General features: G+C 36.3%; 1 protein-coding gene across 1 annotated transcript in view; it reads right to left on the reverse strand.

The window, feature by feature from the left end:
• LOC145672755 (adenylate kinase isoenzyme 5) overlaps window positions 1-26,572 on the reverse strand; it is a 167,277-nt gene that overhangs the window by 51,942 nt on the left and 88,763 nt on the right. The window contains exon 4 of the mRNA XM_081741925.1: window positions 6,677-6,819. Within this exon, the coding sequence (XP_081598051.1) occupies window positions 6,677-6,819 (143 nt within the window). The remainder of the gene's footprint in view (window positions 1-6,676; window positions 6,820-26,572) is intronic.

Below are 26,572 nucleotides of genomic sequence, written 5' to 3' on the forward strand. Positions count from 1 at the left end.
CATCCTCATGCGGCTAAGATAATGAATATACATTGCTCATTTGCCACTATCGATATACTGTGCTAAAATACGTTTCTTTCTTTGTTTCCTTTCAGATACCTCTAATGCGGAAAATCAATCGAAACAATGCCAAGTCACCGAGCCAGCAAGTTTGCAGCATTCCTCAAATCAGAAGAGGAAATCAAGGATAGACAAACGTAAAGAGGAGGAGAAGAAGGATATGGGCTTGGCATATACTAACAGGAAAGGTAAGAAATTTGAAGTCAAACACTTTGTACCTATGCAAAAGTGTTGCGAGAGCTGCTTTCAAAAATGTGGTGCAGGGATGCAGGAAGGAATTTTCGTGAATTTTAATGCAATAACGCCACAAACACAAGACCAGTACCTTTGTGACCACATGGAGATTCGCGATAAGGTTCATGAATGTAAAGGAAGAGGGAAGAAGAATGGAACACCTCATAATAGGATGATAACAGTTATTTACAATATAGATGTGAGCATTTCGAAACTGGAAGTATGTAAAGTTTTTTTTTTTTTTTTTTAATTCAAGTACATAGTGTAACTAAATCAAGATCGATGTTCTAATTCAGAAACTTCGAGCGTCTCCTAATGGGATTATTGAACCTGACGGCAGAGGTAGACATGAACCAGCAAATATGCTTAGTGGGAAAAGAAAACAATTAGAGTCTTTATTGATAGGTATCCAAAGCATGTTAGTCATTATTCAAGAAGACAGTCAGTGGAAGCAATTTACTTGCCAAGTCATTTAAATATTAGAAAGATGTATGATGAATATGTGCAAGAAAAACAAATGAAGTCAGAAAAATATGTAAGATACGATACTTTTCGTAATGTTTTCTCCGAAACCGGTTACGAATTCGAAGAACCTTACGTAGATACGTAAAAAATGTTATAAATTCAAAGCTCTGAAGAGGCATGCGTCTACGCCTGAAGAACGGGAAAACATTTCAACTCGTCACAATTCACATATAATTGAAGCACAGAAGGGATACGAAAGTAAGCGTAAAGATAAAGAAAAGACAAAGACTGATTTGAATACAACAGTAATAGTTTTTGATCTCCAGCAGGTATTACCAGCTCCATTCATTTCTACTGGTGTCGCATACTAGAAACGAGTATTGTCTACGTACAATCTCACAATCCGCGATTGTCATTTGACTGAGTTATCAACATGCTTCATGTGGCATGAACTTGTAGCTAGTAGAGAATCTGATCAAATCGCCTCGTGTGTTTTAAAGAAGTTATTGCAACTCCGAAGTTTCGTAACACGCGTTATTACATATTCAGATACATGTGGAGGTCAGAATACAAACATTAACATGGCTATCATGTTCAGCTACACAATTTTGAAGAGACCATCCATTAAAGTTATTGATCAAAAGTTTTTATTGCCAGGTCATATACGACTTGAATGTGACAGTGACCATGCTTGAATCGAAAAAAGCCAAGAAGCAAATGGGGGATGAGTTCAAGATAATGGTTCCACGAGACTGGTTCCAATTTGTGCGAATGATCAGAGGTAAAAAGTCATTCAATGTTGCTGAAATAACACAAGAAGATTTTATAGCTTTCTCGAAAGTTTTGACAGGCGTATTGGTGAAACGAACAATTGACGAAGATGGGCAGAAAGTACAGTGGCTGAACATAAAGTGGTTGAGATACAGCGAAGAATTTGGCAAAGTGTACTTTAAAGTATACTCAAGACGAAGAAGAACCGTTCAGAGTACTAAATTTGAGAAGAGGGAAAGGAAAAGGTAGACCAACGAATCTTACCAATATTGTTGTACCGAAATCCTATAATGGTCTATTAGGCATTAATCCTTTGAAGAAGAAAGACCTGCTGTCTTTGCTAGATTTGATCCACCGTGATTGCCATGACTTCTATCGTAATCTTCCAATTGGTGCCAGGTCCAGAGAATTTGACGAAGTGGATGACATTAATCAGCTGGATGAGAATGAGTAATGCTCTTATTATGATCATTGTTCTAATCTTGTATAATTGAGGAGTTGGATGGAAAACGGTTCCGAGTTCCATAATAAATGCATTCAACTCGGGTCCTTTTTCCATAAAACCCCTCAATTCTGACATTACAGTACATTATTACGCTGTTGTGGGAACTGATAAATTGTAAAATCTTTTCTTTTACAAAAAAACAATCCCAGTACTATAGTTTCCTCATAATATGTATTGTGATCAGGCAAACATACAGTTGAAAAAGGACAATACTAAAAGATGGTAAAACAAGATATGTACAAAAAATCCTCAAAATTCCAAAATGGTGAGACCTATCAATTTCAAATTTTATATAGTTGTAAAAGCAGTGTATCCAAAGATGATAAATAAAATCTGTTTAATAGATGTTATTCTTATTTTTCAGAACACTTTAAACTTTAATTCCTTCTCCTGTAAAATTAGAAAATTAAACATATCTGCTTATGCCTTTTTGCGCAGAGTTATAACAGCAGATTCGTCCATCAATTGTAGTCTCCCGCGCCTCTTCATATTTTTCCTTCCACAGTATACTCAACTACGCCTAGGGTTTTTCTTGTACATTGTATTTCTGTGTAACCATATATAATATCACTTCTTTCTCACTCTAAAATTCTTCTCTCTCCCTCTCTCTCGGGCTGCGGTGGTTCTGTGGTAGAGCGTTTCCCTCTGGTGCATAGGGTCCTTGGTTTGATCCCAGTTCGCGTTAAGTGAACTTCGTGATGGACGTATGTGGGTTTTCTCGGGTTCTCCCGTTTCCTCCCACTTTCTTCATTCTACCATAGCATTCATTTCTCATCATCACCGTCTCCTTTAGCCTAACCGGCATAGCCATGGGACGTAAAACTTGAAAATGTCATTTCATTTCATTCTTTCTCTGTCTCTCTCTCTCTCTCTCTCTCTCTCTGAAAAATCTGGCAACCTAACTACGTGCCTTATAATACGCTCCTTCTTAAACTGTTCCAACACAAATATGAAGTATTTCTGAGCTAACTTCATTCATGTAAGAGCTTCTACCTGTGACAGTACCAAAAAGGAAAATAGTAATAGTGTTCAGGGGCGGAGGCTAAAATGAAGGTCCACTGTATCCATATATCAAAAAACGTATTTGATATTGTTTATATGCTTTATCAGATATCAGTTTATCTTCTAACTTATAAATAATAACACATATACCACCATATAATCAAAAGATTAAAATTCGATCCCAGCTCGCGCCAAGTGAACTTTGTGGTGGACAAACACCGTGCTGGCGGGTTTTCTCGGGGTCCTCCCGTTTCCTCCCACTTTCTTCATTCCACCATTTCATTCATTATTTCATCATCACCGTCTCCTTTAGCCTAGCCGGCATAATCGTGGGACGCAGAACTTAAAGTTTTCATTTTTTTTTCAAAATATTAATTACGAATGCTTTCTAAAAGTTATAAATGAACATTTTCAAACTAACGCATGCAGTGTGTTATTGGCATTATCATTTATAATTGTGAACAAACATAATATTGGAATTCGTGTTTTAAGTTACTGTGTAGTGGATTTAAACGGCATTTTTAAAGCAAAACTTTTTTTTTTTTTTTTTACATTTTAAAAAGCCCTAAGATTAGACTCATTAGTAGATATTTTCACTAAATAAAATCTAATGTAATCTCAACTTTGAGGCAACAATTAAAACATTTCTAGTAATAGTTTATCTCCTCAAAATTTACTTCAAAATTACGGCATACATACACAAACATATACCAACCAAAAATCTAACCTAATATTTATATTTTCACGTGACTAGCAATGGAGTATGGATTTTATTAACGTTACTTTTCCGTTGTTTCGTTTTATTAACGTTACGACTTAAATTACATATAGCTTCAATATAGCTTGGAGCTTAGCGCCGTAATCAAACATGTGATCTTTCTACGTATCACAAAAAAAAAAAAAGCTTCCAACCAATCTTGTCCAAGTAAACCCTAACGATTTTTGATTACTTTGATGATTGGGAAAATTTGTTCACAAGATACTTGAGTACGTGAAAGAGTTAAAAACATGCTTATACAACGATAGATATAATAGACCATAAAGATTTAAATCGTGAAGCAGCTTCAGGGCATAAGCTATGAACACTTTGGAATGTTTTCCAAATTTGCATTACCATTCATCTACAACACCTTCGTATTCTCTTCTTTGTTTTCCTCTTTTTCACTTCCATGATCATATTGCCCACTGTCAGCTTCGTCACTTACAATATCATACTTTTTACACATTGACTGATTATGTTTCCTTGACGAATAAATTGAAGCAGTTCCTCTCAAATTTGTTCTCTTTTAACTTTCGAATAATTAGCTAAGATATTTTCGCATCATTTTCTAAGCATTTATATTAATCTTACAATCACTGCTATTAATACCGAGAAAAAAAAAAGCAGTATCTCTTCCATAACCAATGAAACATAATTGCTGTTTCCATAATTGAATATATTTTAATATGACTGAAGCGATTTGGTAAAGGGAAAATAATATTTTATTAATTTTGACATTACTATTTTGTAAACTTTCATATTTTAAATGCAAATAAATCTCAATTCCCAATCTGGTGCTCTTCTAAATTCAATATGACAGTTGTTATTGATTTTGACGTAAGGCCACAGCACCAGTTTGGGTAATTATCTGATCTGATATCTAGTTTTATTTGTGCAATCAAAACTATCCATCTTAACAAATTAATCACTCTACCTAAAATTAAATGGTTAAGTTTGTTATGAGATTGCATTCTAAATTCCCCCATGCTAATATGGATATTATTACATGGGCTATGTGTGGATATAAATTTTGTGTGTCGACTCCCGGATTTCGGTCCGATAAGTTGGAATATGTTAATATTGTCAACAAAATTTAAATTTTGTTCTTTGTGAGGTATCAAATATGAAGGGGAGAAAGATAAAAGGGACACTATTGTACTTTACATGCAGCGAGACTAAATTTATTTTTGCTTTTCAATTAGCTTCTGGATTTTCTTCTAAGCCTTGGTCCGAGGACAATGGACTTCAAAAGCGCCCATCTTTCTACTATGACAACTAGAAAGAAATCTTTATAAAAAAAACATCGTCGGCTTCTGAATGGTTTAAAAATTTAGTGAAACGGAAGTATCTGTTTTTCATTTTCTTTTAAGTTAACTAGTTCGTTGTCAACAATTACTTTGGTGCAAAATCCCGCTATGTTCGACGACTCGACCGTCTCGGTACCCTTTGATGTCGAAACGTGGAGAAGAAAATTCTTCTGTTTTGAAAATTTACCTTTATTTCTTTATGCAGATAGAAGTCAATGGGATACGAACTAGAAATATTTCTCATGCTCATCTGTTCACAGATTTAATGAAGTCTCATCTCTACCCAAAGTTCGCATTTGCAAGGTAGTAGGCTGGTTCAGTCCGCTCCTAATGGTGTGTTGTTATATTAGGTGACGCAACATAGAACTGTCACTGCACCAATACCATTGAAGCTGTGTTGTTGAATGATGAGAGCAGCCAGAAATAGGGAACATTTCACATAGTACCGTTTCCAAGAAACTGTAGAAATTTAGGCTAACAGATTCTGTGCTGGGACAGAGTATGCAATAGACATCCGAGGACAGCTACTGATGAAATTGCAACGACGCTTTAGGACGGTTATTGAGGAAACGGATCATTCAAAGGGTCAATCCTATTGGTGCTGGCGTGCTGTATATCATCAAATGGAATCTATACAAAATTCATTCATAACAACATCTCACAGAAAATGCCTCTGACAGTCAGGTACAATTTGACGAATGACCTCTGAAAGGATGCAACAGGAATCCAAAGTTCCCTCTACAAATTTTGTTTAGTGATGAAGTCAATTTTGTGTACAGGAAAATATGAACGAGCAAAACCATTGGAGGATGCAAACCCAACTTGGACGTTTATTTTCTTCGTATTTATGCAATATCAAGATTATGAAGGATGGGGCCTCTATTGACGTAGGCTTCAAATCACGACTTCGTCTTGAATCCGGTACAGTTGAAGAATACACAGGCCTCTTATCTTATAATATCTTCCCGCATAGTATACGCCGTTCCCCATTTCACTGGCGAATTGACTACCAAAATATTTACGAACAGAACTACAGTAATTAAACAGGACCATTCTTTAAGAGTATTGTCACAAGTAAATACGTAGTGTGTCATTCATTGAGCTCTGTTTCTTATTGTTTGTTATTCCTAAATGACTTACAACTTTTTAAAATTTTATTAACCCAAGCAATCACTGAACGGAGTCAGGCACTAATCAGAAATTTCTCAACTTGCTCTTGCTAGATATAATAGTTTTCATTGCCTTGTAATTATGAAAGGAGGTAACACAGCACGAACACTATATCTAACATGATCTTCTAACCCCAAACATATGGGCATGGAATGATTGATTATTAAAATAGTTGATTGAAATTAACCATGTTTTATTTGATTTAATGTAATATTTGAGATTCCCCACACAGGCTTCTCACTACAGCTCCGAGAACACACAAACATTTTGTAAAAGGGTGACTGCTTCAAAAAATATTTTCGCTAAATAAAATCTTAAATACGTCTACCACACTACATCACTCACAGCTAGATCGAACTTTCAAATGTAACGCAAGCTTAAGTTTCGAATAAAAGTACTTACCTTTTCCGAATATTCGACAACGTCTCGCATATTTCGTGGGTAACCGGATATAAGATACGTTTTCGCAGCGGGTGCCATTTTCATCTCCAACATGAGGACTTCCGTCACCGTTTTACTGGATAGTTGACCGAAGTCTTTCATGTCTGTAAAAAAATAAATATAATCATTTTGCTAAGTGGAATGTATCAACTACGCAATAGAATACAAAGGTCTATAAGTTAATAGTCTACACACCTAGAATTCTGAAATGATTTCATGATAAAATTTCAGGTTCAAATTTCATCCCTAAAGCCTGAATTCTTTGATTGGGGAAGGGAGATGAATAAGTTTGGTTAATCGTGCAATTCAATTTACAAATAATCGGAGAAAAGTTCACTTTTTATAGGCCTATTATTAAATACACTTGAGGAATATTGAGAAGTATTTAGTGGGTATATATCACAATGGAGTGTTATAAAAGAAACCAAATTATTACATAATAAGTATACACCGTTATTGCTTGTCATATAAAAATATTGATTGTAATTGCTTATGGACGCACACGTAATATTTGAGCACATATCATTGATTGATTTGTTTATGACTAGAGCAACCCACATTATGCTTTATTTTTGGTTTAATTACGCTTTATTTTTTCCCAAATTATGCTTTATTGCTACTTTCAATCATTGTTTTACATTAATCCTGTATAACGTATATTTACTATACCTAGTGCATTAAATATTCTAAATATCTTGATATATTTTATTAATATTAAAGGCAACCAGTTTCTTTCATATTTAATGAACTGTAAAGAGATACGGTATGCTTTACTCGACCATATATACAGAAAGGAAAAGTACAAGATGCGACCAAAAAGTACAGAAAGTGCTCAAGCTCTAGAGGTACCCATAGTGGAGTTCCTATATACTGTTCATTGTTGGCGGAAAGTTTTCTTCTTTTCCTTTTTTATTTTCTGCACATCAAAGAATTACAACGAAAAGTTTACAGAAGTAAAACTAAGCTTTTCATTGTTGCATTGTTATGTTCTCAATGATTTTGCAATGTAAATAGTTTTAAAAAATATTAATACAGTATGTTAAACTTGCAGTTAAACAGAATTTTCCAAGAATTGTGCTATAAATTTTAAATTATGCTTTATATTCTAGAATTATGCTTTTAAAATTAGTTTCTTCTCAGTGTTGCCAATTTAGCGACTTTGTCGCTAGAACTAACGACTTTTGGAAGTGTGTAACGACAAAAATTTTTATTTAGCGCCTAGCGACAAATCTAGCGACATTTAGGAATTCAAATATTTTGTTCTATATTTATACAGTATTAAAGTATCCAAAATTTTGCAGTTCGTGATACTAATAATTACTTTTACACACTCGGTTGCACTACTGCTATGAGCGACCTACTTCGTTGGATTCATCGCTGCTATGAGGATTATGCCCTTCTTCGCTGTGGTTCGAAAATCCGGGAATTTCCCGTATCTAACTAGTTGCGTAATAGCTGGTAACCTCTTGCATTGCACAGTGCGTACAGTGACAGTGACGCTGGAGAACATTGTGCTTTTCTGGTTCAGTGTAGTGCGTGTGATTTATATATTAATTGAACTGCGGTTGTTCTTAATATAAATTATACAGAAATTTCGTGGGGTGAGTTCGGTGAAGTGTTCCAATACGAAAGCAACATGCATTCCCCAACCCCCCCCAAAAAAGATAATCGTACTCAATAAGAGGGAATAGGGAAAAGTGATCCAAAATTTTAAGTATTTGCAAACTTTCAATGCTATATTTATTAATTTTGTATTCTTGAAAGAGCATAGTGCATTATATTTTTCAAGATGGCCATTTTTTTTAAAAAAAAATACTCGAGTCTTCCATTGTATATGAAAAATATTTAAATTATTTTAATTCCTTTGTAAAATTGTATAGCGACTTGGCAGGAGGCGTTTAGCGACTTCTAGCGACTTTAGAGTACTAAACTAGCGACATTTCACACTGGCGAGTTGGCAACAGTGTTTCTTCTGGACCTTTAGACAACCACAACCATGTTCGAGGTACCAGCCATTTGTGTAAATTGCAATTATGCTTTTTATGTTTTTGGGTTGCTCTAGTTGACAAAAATGCTATATTGTGAATAGTGTTGTAAAAAAACGGTTTTTTTTCTGTGAAGTTTTTTTTCAATAAAAAACATCGTTCTTTTTCATGTTTTTTTTCAAAAGTCTGTTTTTTTTCTGGCAACTATTATTTATTGATTTATGTTGCAGATTATTGAAATAATCAACAGAACTTGAGTCAAAGCCCTCGTAACTTACAAATCATTTGTTTCTTTGTACCTATACGAGCAAAATTGTGCGATTATTCCTTTCGGCCCCAGGTCATTTTTGGCGTTTTCCTACATTTCCAGTTAGTGACTTATTGATCAAAAACTATTCATTTGATTGGTATGCTTAAGGTCTTGTTTTTTATAAAATAGAAGTGGCTATTTTTTTGGTGTAAGTTGCATTGCATTGTTGCCAACGGGCGGGAAATTATTAAGGGAAATGTAGGGGTGAAAATTTACAAAAAATTCCCTAACCGAATTTCAAAATCTTTTGTATCTAGCACCACTGCTGCTATATGGGTTCAAGTCACCTAAACAAATCTTTGGTGTGTTGACAAGGTACAGTGAAATCCTAAAGTTGCTGGCTTCCATTCAAAGAGGGAAAAAAAATCTGTCATGCACATGAAATTTTGACTCCTTTTACACCTCAGAAGCAAAAATCAAATATGCCGAGGCTACAGCTTCTCTAATTATCCTATTGAAACTTTTTATGGTGCGTTCTGTAGGGCAAAGAGGAAGCTTTCAGGTAGTGATATGTTTGTTTCAATGTAGCCAGTAAGAAGATAATAATAGAGGGGAAAGGGGATTTTTTCCGAATTTTTCACCTAATAGTGGGAATTAATTGTTTTGGCTGGAAACGCTGCCATGAGACAGACGAAAACTATCTGAAAATAAACCGTAGTACGCCAAGAATATATAATACAAGTATCATGGCGATATATAACAAAGTAAGCATGAAATTAAAAAAAAAACTCATTCTACCTCACAAATTCACCATTTTCTTACCATTTCCAGAAAATGGTTTATTATAAACCTTAACTGTACTTCCCCTAATTATTCTAGTGAAACTTTTTGTGGTGCGCTGTGTAGGCTAAGGATGAGGCTGTTATACACTGGTACGTTTGTTCGAATGTAGCCAACAAGAAGGAAATAATAGAAATAAAAAAGGGATTTTTTTTCCAAAATTTGCCCCTAAAATCTGGAATTAAAATTTTCTGTAGCTGGCAACACTACCATCAGACACACACAAACTATCTTAAAATAAGCTTTGGTATCCCTCTAATATATCCTACAAGTATTGTGACGATATCTAATAAAGTAAGCATGTCAATAAAAAATATCTCATTCTACCTTTAAAAAAATCACAGTTATCTTTCCAATTAGAGAACAAGATCTACTATAAACCTCAACTGTACTTCCCCTAATTATCCTATTGAAACTTTCTATAGTGCGTTGTGTAGAGCAAAGATGATACTTGCAGATACTGGTACGTTTGTTCCGATATAGCCAACAAGAGGTAAATAATAGAGACAAAACATATATTTTTTCCAAAATTTCTTCCTAAAATCTGAAATTAAAATTTTATGTAGCTGGCAACACTGCTACCAGACAGACGCAAATTATCTTAAATTAAACATTGGAACACCACTAATATATCCTACAAGTATGATGGCGATATTTGAGGAATAAAGTTTCTATTTACCAAAAATATATTACGGTAAACAGAATAGTCAAAAACTAGAAAAATCAAGGATTAGAACCTAAATACGAATTTTACGTGCGCCCCCTAATTACCCCATTGTAACGATCTGTACTTGCGTTTGTTAAGTAAGGACAAATGTTCGATTGGCGTAAGTTGACCTGCACTCGGACTTATAGGTACGGATTTATAAACAAAAATTTCTAATTTTTTGCCCAAATATAGGAGAATTGTAATTTCCCTAATTGGCAACACTGCGCGCAGGCGCAGGTATCCATCCGAGGTACCTCCCTGGCAAGTCTTAAGGATGTCTTTCTACAACTAAGGAAGCTACAAGGAATAAAGAAGTAAAGGAAATTCGAAATTAGAAAATTCTCGAATTTTTGACTGGGGTGAAATTTGAGAAGGAAATTCGACACAAGAAGAAAAAGAAATTAATATGAAAAACTATAGTCTAGCTATATTTTGCAAGAATAATATCCCGATATCTTAATTAGTGTCCACACAGGAGCGGATTAAACAAGTGACACACCCGTGTGTGCCACTTTGGCCACCTGGGCCACCGAGTATACATTTGATTACATTTTTTTGACTACTAACTCGTGTTGTTGTTGTAGTTATAGTCTCGACTAATAATAATATCGTTGTTGTAAACAATAACTTTATAAGGAAAATTTTCTCTCCTTTTTACATTTTAGTTCCAACACTGTTGATGAGAAATGCAGGGTGTTCCAAAATAAATTTTGGGGCTTTAAGTCTTCGTAGTACTTATTACATTTTATGTACAATTACAAGCAATGCACCAAGTAAAAGAGCACCTCAAACAGTCTTTGCTACAAGTATTCAATGTGAGATTCATTCGTCACACGGCACACATCTAGTCGATAGGAGAGAAAGGCCCATAAACTTTCTGCCATATGGCACAAAACACATTCAATTTAGGGGAGTCTCGTTTCATCTGTATCATCTCCTGAGGATTTGCTGACGGCCAGATGCAAACATTATGAGTGTTTACATTAGCTCTTAGGTGAAAGGTCAATTTATCACTGAAGACGACACGATCCAGAAAATCTTCATTGTTATGCAGGAATATTTCACTTGCGAAATTGGCACGTAAACCGTAATCTGTAGGCTTTAGACCTGTAGCAACTGCAAACGGTAAAGACGTAGTTGCAAGCTTCTCCTTAATATTCTTCACACAGACGGTTGCACTGTACAGATTCAGTCTTTATTAAAACACAAAAAGCTTTCTGCTCTCTAGTCTCCATTTTTGCTACTTGCTCTTTCTAACGGCAGACAGAAGAAACAATGCATGTACATGCGTGAGTACATAACTGTTTGAGTTGCTCTTTCATTTGATATAACATTTATAATTGTAAGTTATTGTAATAGATACTACAAAGTTTCAAAACCCTAATATTAATTTTGAAACACTCTGCATTACTTCAAATAGAGTCATCCTATATTCATGTCTTTAATATACATATCATCAGGGCCGGTCCTAGTCAATTTGTCGCCTCGTGCAATGGCATAATTTGCCGCCTCCCGCTTTCTCCAGAAAGAACAAATCTTAAAAGTCATGATTTTAAGTATGCTATTCCATCATGAACAACAAAGGTGAGGGTAAGTGAAGTTGCACTCAGAAAGGCGTAAATACTTACTAAAAATGCAATCCCGTTGTGTCTGTCTGTTTTTTTTAAATATTAATCTATTATGTTAGTGAAAGATAAAGCAAACACACCTGCAGAGGAAAGATGGTAATCCTTTTTATAGAATTCACTATCGACCTTCAATCTCAATATATCAGTTTGCAATTCCAGTGCAACTAGCTCTTTTATCTTTATTTCTTGATTTTTCTTCTATATCTTCTAACATTTAAAAAATCTTGTTTCTATCTTCAATGATAAGGAACTTGTTTCTGACAAAAACAAGACTAGTTTCATATCAAAACTGTGATAACTTACTAAATGGAACAGATATTCACTAGTATTCGAGAATTGAATTCTTGCATTTGACAACAATCAAGCAATTTGTGCTCGGATTTATCCGACCATTTGCTTTAGCATTGTCCATGTGGCCTTAAACTAATGCAACCTAAACATAATTTATGAATGTAGTATTCAAATAGGTCAGCTTTTAAATGTAACTACCATCCTTATGAAGTCTGTTTCCGACAAGAAATATTTAATTTAAATAATATTGTAAAACTTTGTCTCATACAGGATCTTTGGGTAGAGCCGTTAATAAAAAGAGCGTCCGGAATCGACTCACACTACCAGTTTTTATTATTAAAAGTTTCCTCTAGAAAAGTATTTTCACTAACAAACTATACAAATTGATCTCTCTAGAATCAAGGTGAGTTATAGGTGGTCTTTGACCGTAAGGTCGCAGACAGGATCTCCAACAGAGCCCCGTAGCAGGCTAAGAGGAGTGGATTTAAGGAATCAATGCTCCGTAGCAAGCAGAGGCGGGTTGAGTGGCCAACAGAGCCCCGTAGCAGGCTAAGCGGCTGAGGCTAGGATTCCCAGACAGAGCCCTGTAGCAGACTAAGCCAGGAGATGGGATAGGCCTATTCCCATAGCAGATTAGAGGCCTGGGGTTATGTTACTCCAAGAGTCCCGTAGCAGACTAAAGGAGGGTCTCCAGAAAACTGGTATCGAGTTGCCTTCGTCCATCCAATTTATAGGGTCCTTTGGGTGGCGGTGGCGTTGCAGCTCCGATGTCTTCTGCTCCGTGGGAGGGGCCAGAAGCCGTCGTCTGCATGTGATTATAGGTCCCTCTGGTGGGAGATCCTCTTGCCGAACTATGTGGAGGTGTTTGTAAACATTGATGCGTAGAATTGCTTGTTTACCACATCACATAGGATATTACAATATACTTATGACAGATTTTGCCGGACCATCCAAGCTTGCCGCTCCATGCAAATGCACGTGTTGAATATATGGTAGAGCCGGATCTGCATATCATATATATCTAGTCGACAAATTATTTATATATGACATTTAGAAAAATACTATTAGGCAAATTAGTATTAGTTTTTACCTTCAGACAAGTTATTGGATACTGTTCGTGACATTATTTTTGTACTTATTAAAGGCCTGCTTTCACGAAAAAACAAAATTTCATTTCTACTTTTATTTCTTAGTTGATAGTGATGAAAACTGCTGAAGCCCGAATTGTTAATAGGTATGGTATTCATGTAAATTGTAAAATATTTGTAGCGTATCAGTATCTAGCGTATAATTTATGTTGCATTTTACGGTAATTACACCTACATAAAAATATTTCATACTTAAATTGACGTAAGATGCATTACAAATGACTATTTGAAAAAAAAACGAAATTTAGAAAAAAAACGAGAGGCAATGTTTTTTTTCTAAAAAAAACGTAAATTTCTGAAAAAATACGAACCGTTTTTTTTCTATTTACAACACTAATTGTGAACAAATATCATGATAACTTTGGTCTAAAAGAAACTGGTCTCGATTTTAAAGTGGTATTCATGAATAACATATGATTCCCAGAGAAAATTTATTTATTGATTTTATGAAAAGGATATGTAATGTTAACATACGTGAAAGTACAAATATAGAACAATAGCTAATATTTGAGAGGTCACTTTCGCAAAGTTTTATTTCGAAGTTTAAAATCCGAACGTGAAAATTTTGAGCTTATTCTAGTTGGATTTTTTTTAAAAATTCAAAATTTGATTTTCTAATGGGGCTGCTGGAACACAGTGAGCGATTTTTTTTTCAGAAGATATTTCTATTCTGAAAGTATACCTCTCTGGTCGAGAAAAAAAAAACTCTTCCCCTTCCCTCAGTTTCGTTGAAGAGACCGACACGATCGGCTGACGAGATTCTCATTATAGTAACTTTCTATTCTTTTGTACACTCAGAGGTACAAAGCTTCAAACAATGTACAAATGCACTGCTTACGTCACGCAACAGAGGCAAACCTAAATTTCCTAAATTTAATTACTACAACATAATATTGATCTCTTGAAATTCCTACATACCACTATAAATAACAATTGTTTCGGCGTGACGTCACGTATCGTATCTCTTCCCTGAGCCGTATTGAAAGTTTCAGGGAATGTTTTTTATTGCATTTTCTTACTGTAAACTACAAATAAATTTAGTAGGAGTGGTAAAAGGAAAGTGATAGTAAAATATTTACTGTACATAAGAATGTGTTAATAAAATCTATCCTCCTAGTTTAAAATGCACTAAAAGTTATCTGAAATGTTCTGTCATTAGAAGTATTTTAGATATACGTAGAGTCAGGTCCTCAAAACCGGATTACTTTCAAGAGAAAAAGCTGCGACTCGAAAGAAAACAACACAAATAAGGAAATTTCACACTCGTACGACAGAGAGGTACATTATTTATTGAATAGAGAAGCTTTGTTTCAAATTAAACATAAATGTATAATAAAAAAGACATGGAACATGTACGAAAATTAGACATTAAGCAATTTGTCTTCTAAAGTGGATCATATGTCCTGCTAAGTGGATCATAACCGATTTCTAACAGCACAAAAACAAAGAAAGATCTAAATGAATAATAAATGGAAAACAAAGATCATTTCCTAGCATCTACAATCATTTTTTCTTATGTGTTTCTGAAACAAAATACTGCCAAGAAAGAAATGTCTTTTCGCCTCTGACTCCAACACAGTCTTCATGGTACCACTTCTTACACGAGCTGCATTGGATCATTTCTTATTAAGTTTTTCTGAATCAAAGCACTTTCCACAAAAGAACGTTTTTTTTCCACGGGCACCAACACAGTCTTCTTCAGGCACCACTTCTGACCACGGATCTTCCTAGCCCGTACCCAGAACTATCAGTGGGGAAAGTGGGAATATGAAATTAAATACGTTATTTATTTGTTATCCAGCATGTAGTACCGAAAGTGTTTTTATGTGTAGTAAAATTGATCTCGTTTTATTAGGAAGAGAAGGATGTTTTTCTACTAAAAATTACAGTAAGTCCTGATGTATTTAATTAAAAATAAATACAACTGATCAAAATTGTAAAGATATAAATTATTTTCTAAAAGAAAAATATTTTTGTTTCATAAGAGAAACAAATGCTTTCTACAGATACACTTTATGGGACCTTTGTATAAACGATCTTGTTTACAAGATAATTCAAGATCCGCACTGAGAAAAAATCCGTTCTCCGGACAGCGGTATATTGTACAGTCACCCACATAAGTACCTGGACTCCAAGTAATGGAATTATAACAGTCAGGGGTCCAGGTACTTTTGTGGGTGACTGTACAAATATACGGAATCCTCTTGCTTACTACAGAAATAAGTATGTAGCATACGTTATCCATATGCTATATACGCACTGCCCTTAGATGTTACATCATGCCGTTGCAGAATGGATGTCTGACATCTAACTGTTTTCCGAATATCACATACATATATTTATGTTACATTCCTCGGCTATATGTTATATACGTCCATTTGTATGTGAGATCCTGATCGCCTATATTGTTTCATACGGAAAGAACGTACAGAATAACACTTATACGGAAAGTATTATAAAACATGCGTCCAAAACTTACAGGAATTACGCATGTACCGTAACCTACCTTTTTAAGTACGCCACCTACATTTTTTTTCTCAGTGCGGTTTACAAGACATAATCTTTCGCATAACGTTCAGCTGTTAGCAGCTAACGGGAAAGACGAGGCGTCACTGAATTGCATAAATTGTTGCACAATGGTTATCGTAATGAACAACAAAATTATGGTTCAATTTGAACTAAAAACACTTACCGCAGAACCTTACGTTTTCCTTGAACTGCCCTTTCGAAAGCAACTTTTGTTCTAATAATGGACGCAGAAACTTTGCATCCGATTCTCTATGCGACAGACGCTACTATACACGCACTTTTAATGGAGGTATTCACTCAAATAACCTTGAACACTTCGATGCGGTTAGACAGGGGAACACAGGAGTGCCAATTGTTGGTCACACATCTCGCTTTTCTTACCCTGATTCTCTTTATAAGCCGATCCGGTTTTGAGGACTTGATTATATATCAGCTCTTAATGTCTTTACAAAAATTCGTATCCTACTACATTCTTTACATTGTTTCTATCATTTACTGTACATATTAGCAATTGGTCACCACACACCATTGCTACAACTATTCTTATCTTAATGGTATAATAACTCGTATGTATAGCGTCTTTATAGCGTATAACGTCTTTACTAATGTATAGCGTCTTTACTATTTTACTAAATTTCCACAAGAAAAATGCTTTCGTAATCTTTGATTTACTTTATGCTGCTTCACTCACTGGAACAGAATACTGTGTATATTACTCATCATGACATATCACAAACGTTCGTATTCCTTCAATAATCATGGGACACGGTGGATCAGTGACGGAACGCTCACCTATGATGCGAACGGGTCCCTGGTCCCAGGCCATGTGAGTTTGTGGTGGGCAATATCATGTCCGTGGGTTTTCTTGCGATTCTTTAGTTTCTTCCCACATGGCCATTCCACCAATTAATATATAATCACTCACTTTCATTAACTATCCATCTTCCTTAGCTTACAAGGGGCCGCGGTGGCTCAGTGGTAGAGCATTAATCTCTCGTGCATGGGGTACCTGGTTTGATCCCAACTCGCGCCAAGTGAACTTTGTGGTGGACAAACACCGTGTGCGTGGGTTTCCTTAGAATTCTCCCGTTTACTCCCACTTTTTTCATTCCACCATTTCATTCATTTCTCATCACCATTGTCTCCTTTAGCCTAGTCGGCATAACCGTGAGACGTAAAACTTAAAGATTGCATTGCATTCTTATCTTACATAACATAAACGAGGGATATGAAACTAGAAATTTCATTTCATTTCATTCAGCAAGCAGCCAATTGAAATAGCTTATTATTACTGTGGTAGCATATGATTATTTGTTGATTTAAATGTTAACTCATGTATTAAAACAATTCAGTCGATCTGTAAATTTTCACATCGACCACAATTTACCAAACTCTACCAATTATAACAGTTATATACATTTCGTGGACTAATATAAACAGTTTACGAGTATATTACATTGGGTAAAGGAAATGCTGTTGAAGTAATGTTTGAATGTGTAAAATACTTCAATGATAGTACTGGAGAACTTCCAGATAGATATCATCCTATGGGCATGATTATCATCTTAAGTTTTTGCGTTCTAGTATTCAATTCAGTACATAATTTAGAATACGGTATTTTTACTTGAGGGAATGTTTTCTCCTGGGCAAATTTAGTTCAACTTCCCCCTAAATGCACTTCTTATCGAATCTATGACGAACTTGCATACCAGAAATTATCACTCTGCTATCAAATTAAAGTGCTTTTATACCGTTAATTTTTCTTAAGTATGAATAAGATTTGCTTTGCATGATCAGTTGACTCCTTTAGCCTAACCGGCATAATCGCGGGACTAAAACTGAACTGAAAAACTGAAACTATGGTCAGTTGGTGACCCAAAAGTGTGGACATTCACTTATTAGCTCAGGCTGCAAAGAAAAGTCCATTTACATAAAGGTATCAAATAAATAAATAAAATGATGCAATAGCCTTCGTGTGCTTAGATATGTAGCTTACATTACAGCCTTTAAAAGAACTGCAAAACTTGGATGCGTATGTATTGTCATTAGAATTGACTGTAGTGTACTGATAAAGAAACTAACACTATATTTAAGTGGTTCAGTAATGCTGTAATGCTTCAGTATATATGTTAGATACTTTGTTCTATAATCTTGAGAATTAGTACATTATAACCTTGTCCTTAGATATTCGCGTTCAAATAATTGATTATAAACAAATAGACAAATAGTTTACTTTTCAATGAAGTTTTAAGTTCTATAGTTTCTTCATTTTATTAGCAACGAGGTAGACATTTGAAAAACATGCATTATATGTATTTCTCTAAGTGATTCGTTACCGAGCAGCGCAGATTGCTTTCCCTTAACCGACAGGTGACGTATTAACATTGTAATGTTGTCATTGTTTTAAGCACACAAGTATAACAGCAAAATTCAGTCGCAAATTTCGACTACTTAAATTAACGCATGAGCAAAACGAAGTGTTTTCGGTAATTAGCTACTGTAGCTCTAAAGTACTTTGTAGAGCAATAAAAAAATCAGTGGAAATGCCCATTGGTAACAGGAAAATAATTTTAACAGACCGTAATTTATTCACCATTTGAAAGTAAATTTTGATGTGCACAGCAGCTGAGTATTACAACTTCCTATCAGATTTTATTACCTGTTTTGATTGGCTCTTGTCAACACTTGTTATTTACCCATCAGCAGTCAGGAAATTTATTTGATTAGACTTCACATAATCTATTAAGTGTTTTGGCAAGAGAAGGATCAAATAAGATATCGTCAGTTCTACCAAGGTAGATATTTTATATTGTCCATAATCACGTTTATCGTAGCAGCGTTCGTTTGAAGTTTGGAAGTGTAATTATGGTCCGGACATTTTAAAAGTACACATATTAAGGTTAGTGCATATTCTTAAGGATATTCACATACTTCTGCATATATTCTTAACGTCCTAAATCGACAGTTTTGTGTTAATGTACTTCCCTCGAGAAAGGGTTTTTCATATCCTTTGGAATACTCTTTTCTAGCATTAGGAAATAATACTATCAAGGTATTAATTCTATTCATACACTTAGACAATTGCTGAAACAACTGTCTGGAAACACAAAAAGGCATCCCTATGCGACTTGCTCGAAGTTAAGAAAATAACATTTTTCGAGTTCTATCTCAAGCGACACTGAATTAGCAAAAAGGTTAAAGAGAAGTTGGAAAACTGCTGAGTTCAAATCCAAAATTAGGAAGGATTGAGTCAATCAACCGGTACACGTGTGAGATTAGTAAATCTTTGCCAGATCAATATTCCGAACTTTCTGTATAATTGTATAAATATTATCCAATCATTCCAGTTGATGTTGGAAGATCATTTTCGACCTATAAATTTGTTTTAATAGACGTTAGACAAAGATTTACACTAGAAAATCTTTCAAACGCCTAGTAATTCAGTCAAATTGTGTTTTTACCAGGAAAGTTGTGGGGTAGTATTGATTTTTTTCATTCTATATGCTTTTTCGGGTGCTGAATCCGAATCTGAGGTTTGCTAACAAAATTTCGTGACGCAACATCGAAAAAAGTACAAAAACAAGTGAAAAATATGTTTTGGCGGCTCTTTGCTTACAACTCTGAAACTATCTGAAAAGTTGTGAGGTAGTTTTGATTTTTTTCATTCTATCTGTTTTTTGGGGTGCTGAACCCGAATCTGAGGTTTGTACACATAATTTCGTGACGCAACAGCGAAAAGATGCAAAAACAAGTGAAAATCTCAGTTTTGGCGGTTTTTTGCTTATAAATCGAAAACTATGAACTTTCCATAAATTACCTCTCTATTAAAACTGAAAGTACATAAAATTTCCTACAAATTTACTATTTTGGTTTTCTTTTACCGATGACATTATTTAGATTATATATGTGTGAAGGTAATTTTATTAAAAATTACTATTATTACATATTGTAAAAAATATAGTTACATATTGTTTAACTTATTAAATGAACCCCGAAATTGTACAAATTCAGTTATAAAAAAGTTGAAATTCCAACGAAAGATTATTACATATTATTTTACACATGATTGTACATTACATTATTATATGAGCAAAAATTATATGAGCCGTTGTCGTTTAGATGGTTCTGGCTGATATTCTTCGAAGGTGGCTGGTCCTGGCACACGTTCGGGTTGTTCTGTCGTCAGCGTCTGGGCTTCATCTGGAAAATGAAAGAGGTCTTGAGTCTGTTCTCGGTCTCCTTCTTCGGTCTCTTTGTCTATGTCAATTCTGCCTTCTGGGTGCTCAACGTTTTCACACAGCCCTTCACACGATGTGCAGATTGGGCAGCCATGGAGGCCTAATTTCCTGCAAGTACAATTGCGTTGGCATCCTTTTTACATTTACAAAAAAATGTGCCGGAGTATCGAGTCCGGTGCAGGGTTCAAAGTAGTTAGCACTGGCACGAGACCACGCCTTGTCTTTTCCCACCCCCACTCGTTAGGGTCTCTTTGTTGCTCGTCGAGTGTGGATTGAGTGGGTAACTACTGGTACACCTGAAAGTATACTCTGAATGAATGTTGTCGTGCAGCAGCTTCGGTGGGGGATAGTGAGGCAATGTTGGCTTTACTTTTGTACGATGAAGATACGTATTGCCTGTTTCTAAATCGTTCAGGCTAGTCTGGTGTCTTTTCCCATACACAGCCATGAGAAACACGTTTCCCGCTTCGGCAATCTCGTCTTGTTGTGCATGAGGGTCTTTAAAAATATTAATGACTGGTTGTAAGTTATTTTTCCTCGTTAATCATTAGGCCCCGTCTCATATAGCCTCGCTGCTGAAAGGGACGTTAAACTCCAAATCAACTCAACTCTTCTTCAAGACCTTGAGAAACTTCAGTTTTCCCTGATTATAGAAAGCAGAAGTTGTGTCACAACCACTTATCGCGTGCAGGAACAATATATAGTCTGATATGGTTTTGTCAGCGGTAAGATGATGATTTTAGAGGGTTTCAGGCGCCTTTGCTTTTTCTGGTTACAAAAGAAAACATCCTTTACTTCAGGGCTACACAGGCCAATGAAAATCACCGAAAGGTCGATATCTTCACCCACCACTGTTACATATTCATTTGACGGGAACAACATAAGATCTGTTCTGGTGATTAGGGTATCAATGTCCTCCACAGCTTGCCGTGGATCAATTTCTGCATCATCAAATTTTTGAATTAGCATAGATATTAATCGGCTCTTGTTCTTGGAGTTTGCAAGGAAACTCTCCTGCGATACAGTGGGAACCATAGATTCTGTAAATTATATTCCTCTTGATGGTTTTATTTGCACTCTTCTTAATCGTTCTGTGCGCTTGGTGCTTTCACAAGCTTCGTCAGAATAGCCATTGAAAACAGCAACGACATTGATTTGTACTTGGACTTGACATATGATACGTAATTGCTGCAAAGTTCAGCATATGTCTGACAGTGGTGCCACTTGACCCGATGTAACAAAAATCCTCTGTCGATGATGTATTTTGTACCCTTGAAATCTCCTTTTCAGTCGGTGCAAAAGCCCTGTACAAGCTGGATTTTATTCCTTTCCTCATCCTATACTCATCAAAAAGAGAGAGCGGGTAAGGGCTAAGTTCGTAACGCAAAAATTCTCGCAGCTCTTACTAGTGAAGATTGCATAGCAGTTCAGGTAGCGCTTGAGCCCGAACGGTTCGTCGGAGAAAAATACAAAATTGTACAATTTATAGGAAATTTTATGTACTTTAATTTTGAATAGGGAGCTTATTTATAAAAAGTTGATAGTTTCCGAATTATAAGCAAAAAACCGCCAAAAATGAAGTTTTTAACTTGTTTTTGCATTTTTTTCGATGTTGCGTCACGAAATTTTGTTAGCAAACCTCAGATTCGGATTCAGCATCCCAAAAAACATATAGAATGAAAAAAACGAAAAAACGATGTTGTCCACCACTGATGATACTATAATTCAAGTATCCTCGTTTCAAGTACTTTTGGTTGGATGTACGAATGAATGTATATGCAAGAAAAGTTCAACATCTTAAATGTATAACTTACTAGTTAGATTATATTTGTGAAACTATTTCCACATAATTTGAGTGAGAATGTTTGGCTGAAGGAAACAGTTGAACACTGTGATAGAAAAGTAACAGCATTTTCTTTTATGATATTAAGTTTTTGTGCAAAGCCTACTGCAGCCCTGTAAAATTAGATCAGAAGAGGTTTACGGGATAGAAAATCTCCAGAAACTTATAGAAATTTCCCTTTCTAAAACATTGTGATTTAAAATAATAATTTCGCTTTTATTTGTCAATATTGGTTTCCCAATCTTTGAGTACTTATTCTTAATATACAGTATTGACCATGGGCGCCCGATCCCTCTCCCCCTGGCTAACGAAAATTTATTAAATTTCTTAAGATTTTATTAATACAAATAAAAAATACCAAACGTGATATAGCAACGAGGGATTTGAGCTTCCCCTAGATTTTTTTTTTCGGGCGTCCGTAGTATTGACTACTGAAGAAAGCAACAATATGCGTCTTCAGACAGAGGCGTCGTTTCAAGGTGCAGGCGGGACAAATGTAGTTTGTGGTTCGCTCGAATTTTGAACTAGTAAATATTAAATCGTTAGTTTGCTTTGGCACGTAATGTTACATTTGAGTATTGTGGCATCAGCTTAAACATTTTGTGAAACAGTTTTGTGGTAAAGGGAAAGGTAAATATTCAACCTAATTGAAATTTATCAGAATCATTAATGATGATACTTTTCTTCTCAAGGTTAATCTCGCGACCTGCCATTGGCTATGTAACCTCTAAAACATAATACAGCAAGATCAATACTATGTAACGCCATACCAACTTTTGATAATAAACAAACAACACGCGCATAGATTTTCTAAGGCCTTACTCAATATTTTCCTCACCTAATTATTTTTTCCACCTTATCAGTGGCGACAATATGGTCAATGGAATAATACTGAAATTGGCGCATGGGTTACCAGTTCAATGATAATGAAGATGCAAATATCATAACACAATAGAGCAGTGAACACATTAGATGTCGCTAGTGTGGTGCTCGTGTTATTATCCAGTTCAAAATCTTTTGTTGTCGCGAATCCTGTCGAGGAATTTGAAGCTTAAAATATATAAAATGATAATCATGCCTGTTGTTCTGTATGGTTGCGAAACATGGTCGATTACTCTGAAGAAAGAACATAGACTGAAAGGATTTGAGAACAAGATCCTGAAATGAATATTTGGACCCAAGAGAAACGGGAATGACGAATGGCGGAAACTTCATAACGAAGAACTACATAAGTTATACCGTTTACAGAACACTGTTAGGGTCATCAAATCTAAGAGGCTCAGGTGGGCAGGCCATGCAGCCAGAATGGAAGAAAATATGAACCCTTTTAAAGTTTTAACCGGAAGTCCAATCGAGAAACGACCATTAGGAAGGCTTAGGCGCAGATGGGGGGACAATATTAAAATGAATGTCAAAGAAATAGGAATACAAGGTAGAAACTGGATCCAGTGGCTAAGGATAGAAGTCAATGGAGAGCTTTTGTGAACGCGGCATTGAACCTCCGGGGTTCATAGGCCATATAGTTAGTTAGTTATGGTGCTGATGAACATAACAAATAATGATTTCTTTTTTCTTCATTGGATTGTTGTAATTACCTTCCTCATTAACATATTAGAAGTCCCCACTGATCTGATGTGTGCTAAGGCCGCCATCTTGAAAAAATGACGGACCAAGAGTAATCTTCATTCGGGTTTTGGCTAATTTCTCAAAAACAGTTTACTTTAGAAATAAAATAAATAGGATCAACTAGAAAGAGCAGAAAATTTGCTACCAATTGGGCCCTCAGCACAAGTCGGATCAGTCGGGATTTTTTAGCAGTACATGTTAATGAGGAAGGCAATTACCACACTCGTGTATATATATATATATATATATATATATATATATATATATATATATATATATATATATATATATATAAGAAATCATTATTAATATATCCACGATCGATACCTAACTCGACTGGCCTACATTATAATTGAATGTTACAGGAAATGGAATATTTAATAGGAAACACGTTATTAATTGTAAGACTGGTAGGCTAGTTGGAGTTTAGTGTCTCTACAGGGTATATAAAGTGGGTCTACAGTTTAAAGTGGAATCCAAACCATCACAATGCGTTCATATTTCAGTGTTATCTCATCGTGAATCGATCCAGAGCCCCGTGCACCAAAGGCGTGTGCCGAAGCATTGTTCGCGGATCGAGTCTTTTTAAATTGTGTTCATGGGACTATTTGTTCGTGAGTATTTTAACTAATATTATTGACAGTTTAAAATACGGGAAAATTGAACCTTAAAGTGGGGGGGCAGAACAACGTCGTCCCAGCCCCCCACCCAACTAAAAATAATCGCTGAGGGGAACGGATGGCGGCATTCGTTTGTACTTGGTTTGCCCCCATTTGCTCCGCAGTTTCTGCGTTTGCTCTCCTACTGTTCCCGAAAAAATAGAAATTTAAAGTGGGGGGCCAGAACAACGTGGTCCCAGGCCCCCTACCCAATAGCAGAGAGGAACGGATGGTGACATTCGTTTGTACTTCGTTTGCTCCCATTTGCTCCGCAGTAGCTTCGTTTGCTCCTTTACCGTTCCCCAGAAAATGGAACCTTAAAGTAAGGGGGGACAGAACAACGTCGTCCTAGCCCCCCAACCCAACTAAAAATAATCGCTGAGGGGAACGGATGGTGGCATTCGTTTGTACTTCGTTTGCTTTCATTTGCTCCGCAGTAGCTCCATTTGCTCCCCTTACGTTCCTGACAAAATGGAACATTAAATTGGGGGGCCAGAACAACTTCGTTCCAGCCCCTCACCCAACTAAAAATAATCGCTGAGGGGAACGGATGTCGGCATTCGATTGTTCTTTGTTTGCTCCGAAGTTTCTACGTTTGCTCCCCTACCGTTCCCGAGAAAATAGAAATTTTATGTGGCTGAGGTCACGTGTTTAAGTTCTGTTTACTCGAGAACGCTAGGGAAGCAACCCAAGCAACTGTGAAGCAAATCGAAGCTAAAGAAGTACAAAATAATGCCACCATCCGCTCCCCTATGTTATTATGTTTATTTGAGTGGGGTGCTGGGACAATTTTGTTCTAATCTCCACTTTAAAGTTCCATTTCCTCGGGAATGGTAAATGAGTAAACGTAGCTATCGCGAAGCAAACCAAGTACAAACGAATGCCGCCATCCGTTCCTCATTGAAATTATTTTCAATTCTAGGTTCTGGGACTACGCTTTCCTGGACCACCAGTTTAATGTTCCATTTTCTCGGGAACGGCAGGGTAGCAAATTGAGAAACTGCGGTGAAAATTGAAGCAAATGAAGCAGAAGCGAATGCCATCATCCATTCCTCTCTACCATTGCGTGGGGGGCTAGGACCATGTTGTTCTGATTCCCTCAGTCTAAAATTCTATTTTCTCGTGAACGCCAGGGGAGCAACCGGACAAATTGCGGAGCAAATGAGAGCAAACGAAGTACAAACGATTGCGATCATCCGTTCCTCTCCGTGATTTTTTTTTTTTAATTCGAGGGGCTGGGATCACTTTTTTCTGGCCCCTCGAAGTTCGCGGGCTCCTCTTTCCTGGCCCCTCACATTTAAAAGTTCAATTTTCTTGGGAACGGTAAGTATGCAAACTTAGGAACTGCGGAGCAAATGGGAGCAAATGAAGTACAAGCGAATGCCACAATCCGTTCTTAGCTGCTATTGATTGGGGGGCTGGGACCATGTTATTCTGCCCCCCCACTTTAAATTTCTACTTTTTCGGGAACAGTAGGGGAGAAAACGCAGAAACTGCGGAGCAAATGAAAGTAAACCAAGTACAAACGAATACCCCCATCCGTTCCCCTCAGCGATTATTTTTAGTTGGGGGGGCTGGGACGACGTTGTTCTTCCCCCCCACTTTAAGATTCCATTTTCTCGGGAACGGTAAGGGAGCAAACGGAGCTACTGTGGAGCAAATGGGAGCAAACGAAGTACAAACGAATGCGACCATCTGTTCCTCTCTATGACTGTTTTTAATTCGAGGGTCTGGGACCACCTTTTTCTGGCCCCCCACATAAAATTTCTATTTTCTCGGGAACGGTAGGGGAGCAAACGTAGAAACTACGGAGCAAACAAAGAACAATCGAATGCCGACATCCGTTCCCCTCAGCGATTATTTTTAGTTGGGTGAGGGGCTGGAACGACGTTGTTCTGGCCCCCCAATTTAATGTTCCATTTTGTCAGGAACGTAAGGGGAGCAAACGGAGCTACTGCGGAGCAAATGGGAGCAAACGAGGTACACAAACGAATGCCATCATCCGTTCCCCTCAGCGATTATTTTTAGTTGGGTGGGGGGGCTGGGACGACGTTGTTCTTCCCCCCCACACTTTAAGGTTCCATTTTGTCGGGAACGGTAAGGGAGCAAAC

Source organism: Thermobia domestica, chromosome 2 (assembly GCF_964235325.1).
Source record: "Thermobia domestica chromosome 2, izTheDome1.hap1.1, whole genome shotgun sequence".
NCBI classification, from domain to species: domain Eukaryota; kingdom Metazoa; phylum Arthropoda; class Insecta; order Zygentoma; family Lepismatidae; genus Thermobia; species Thermobia domestica.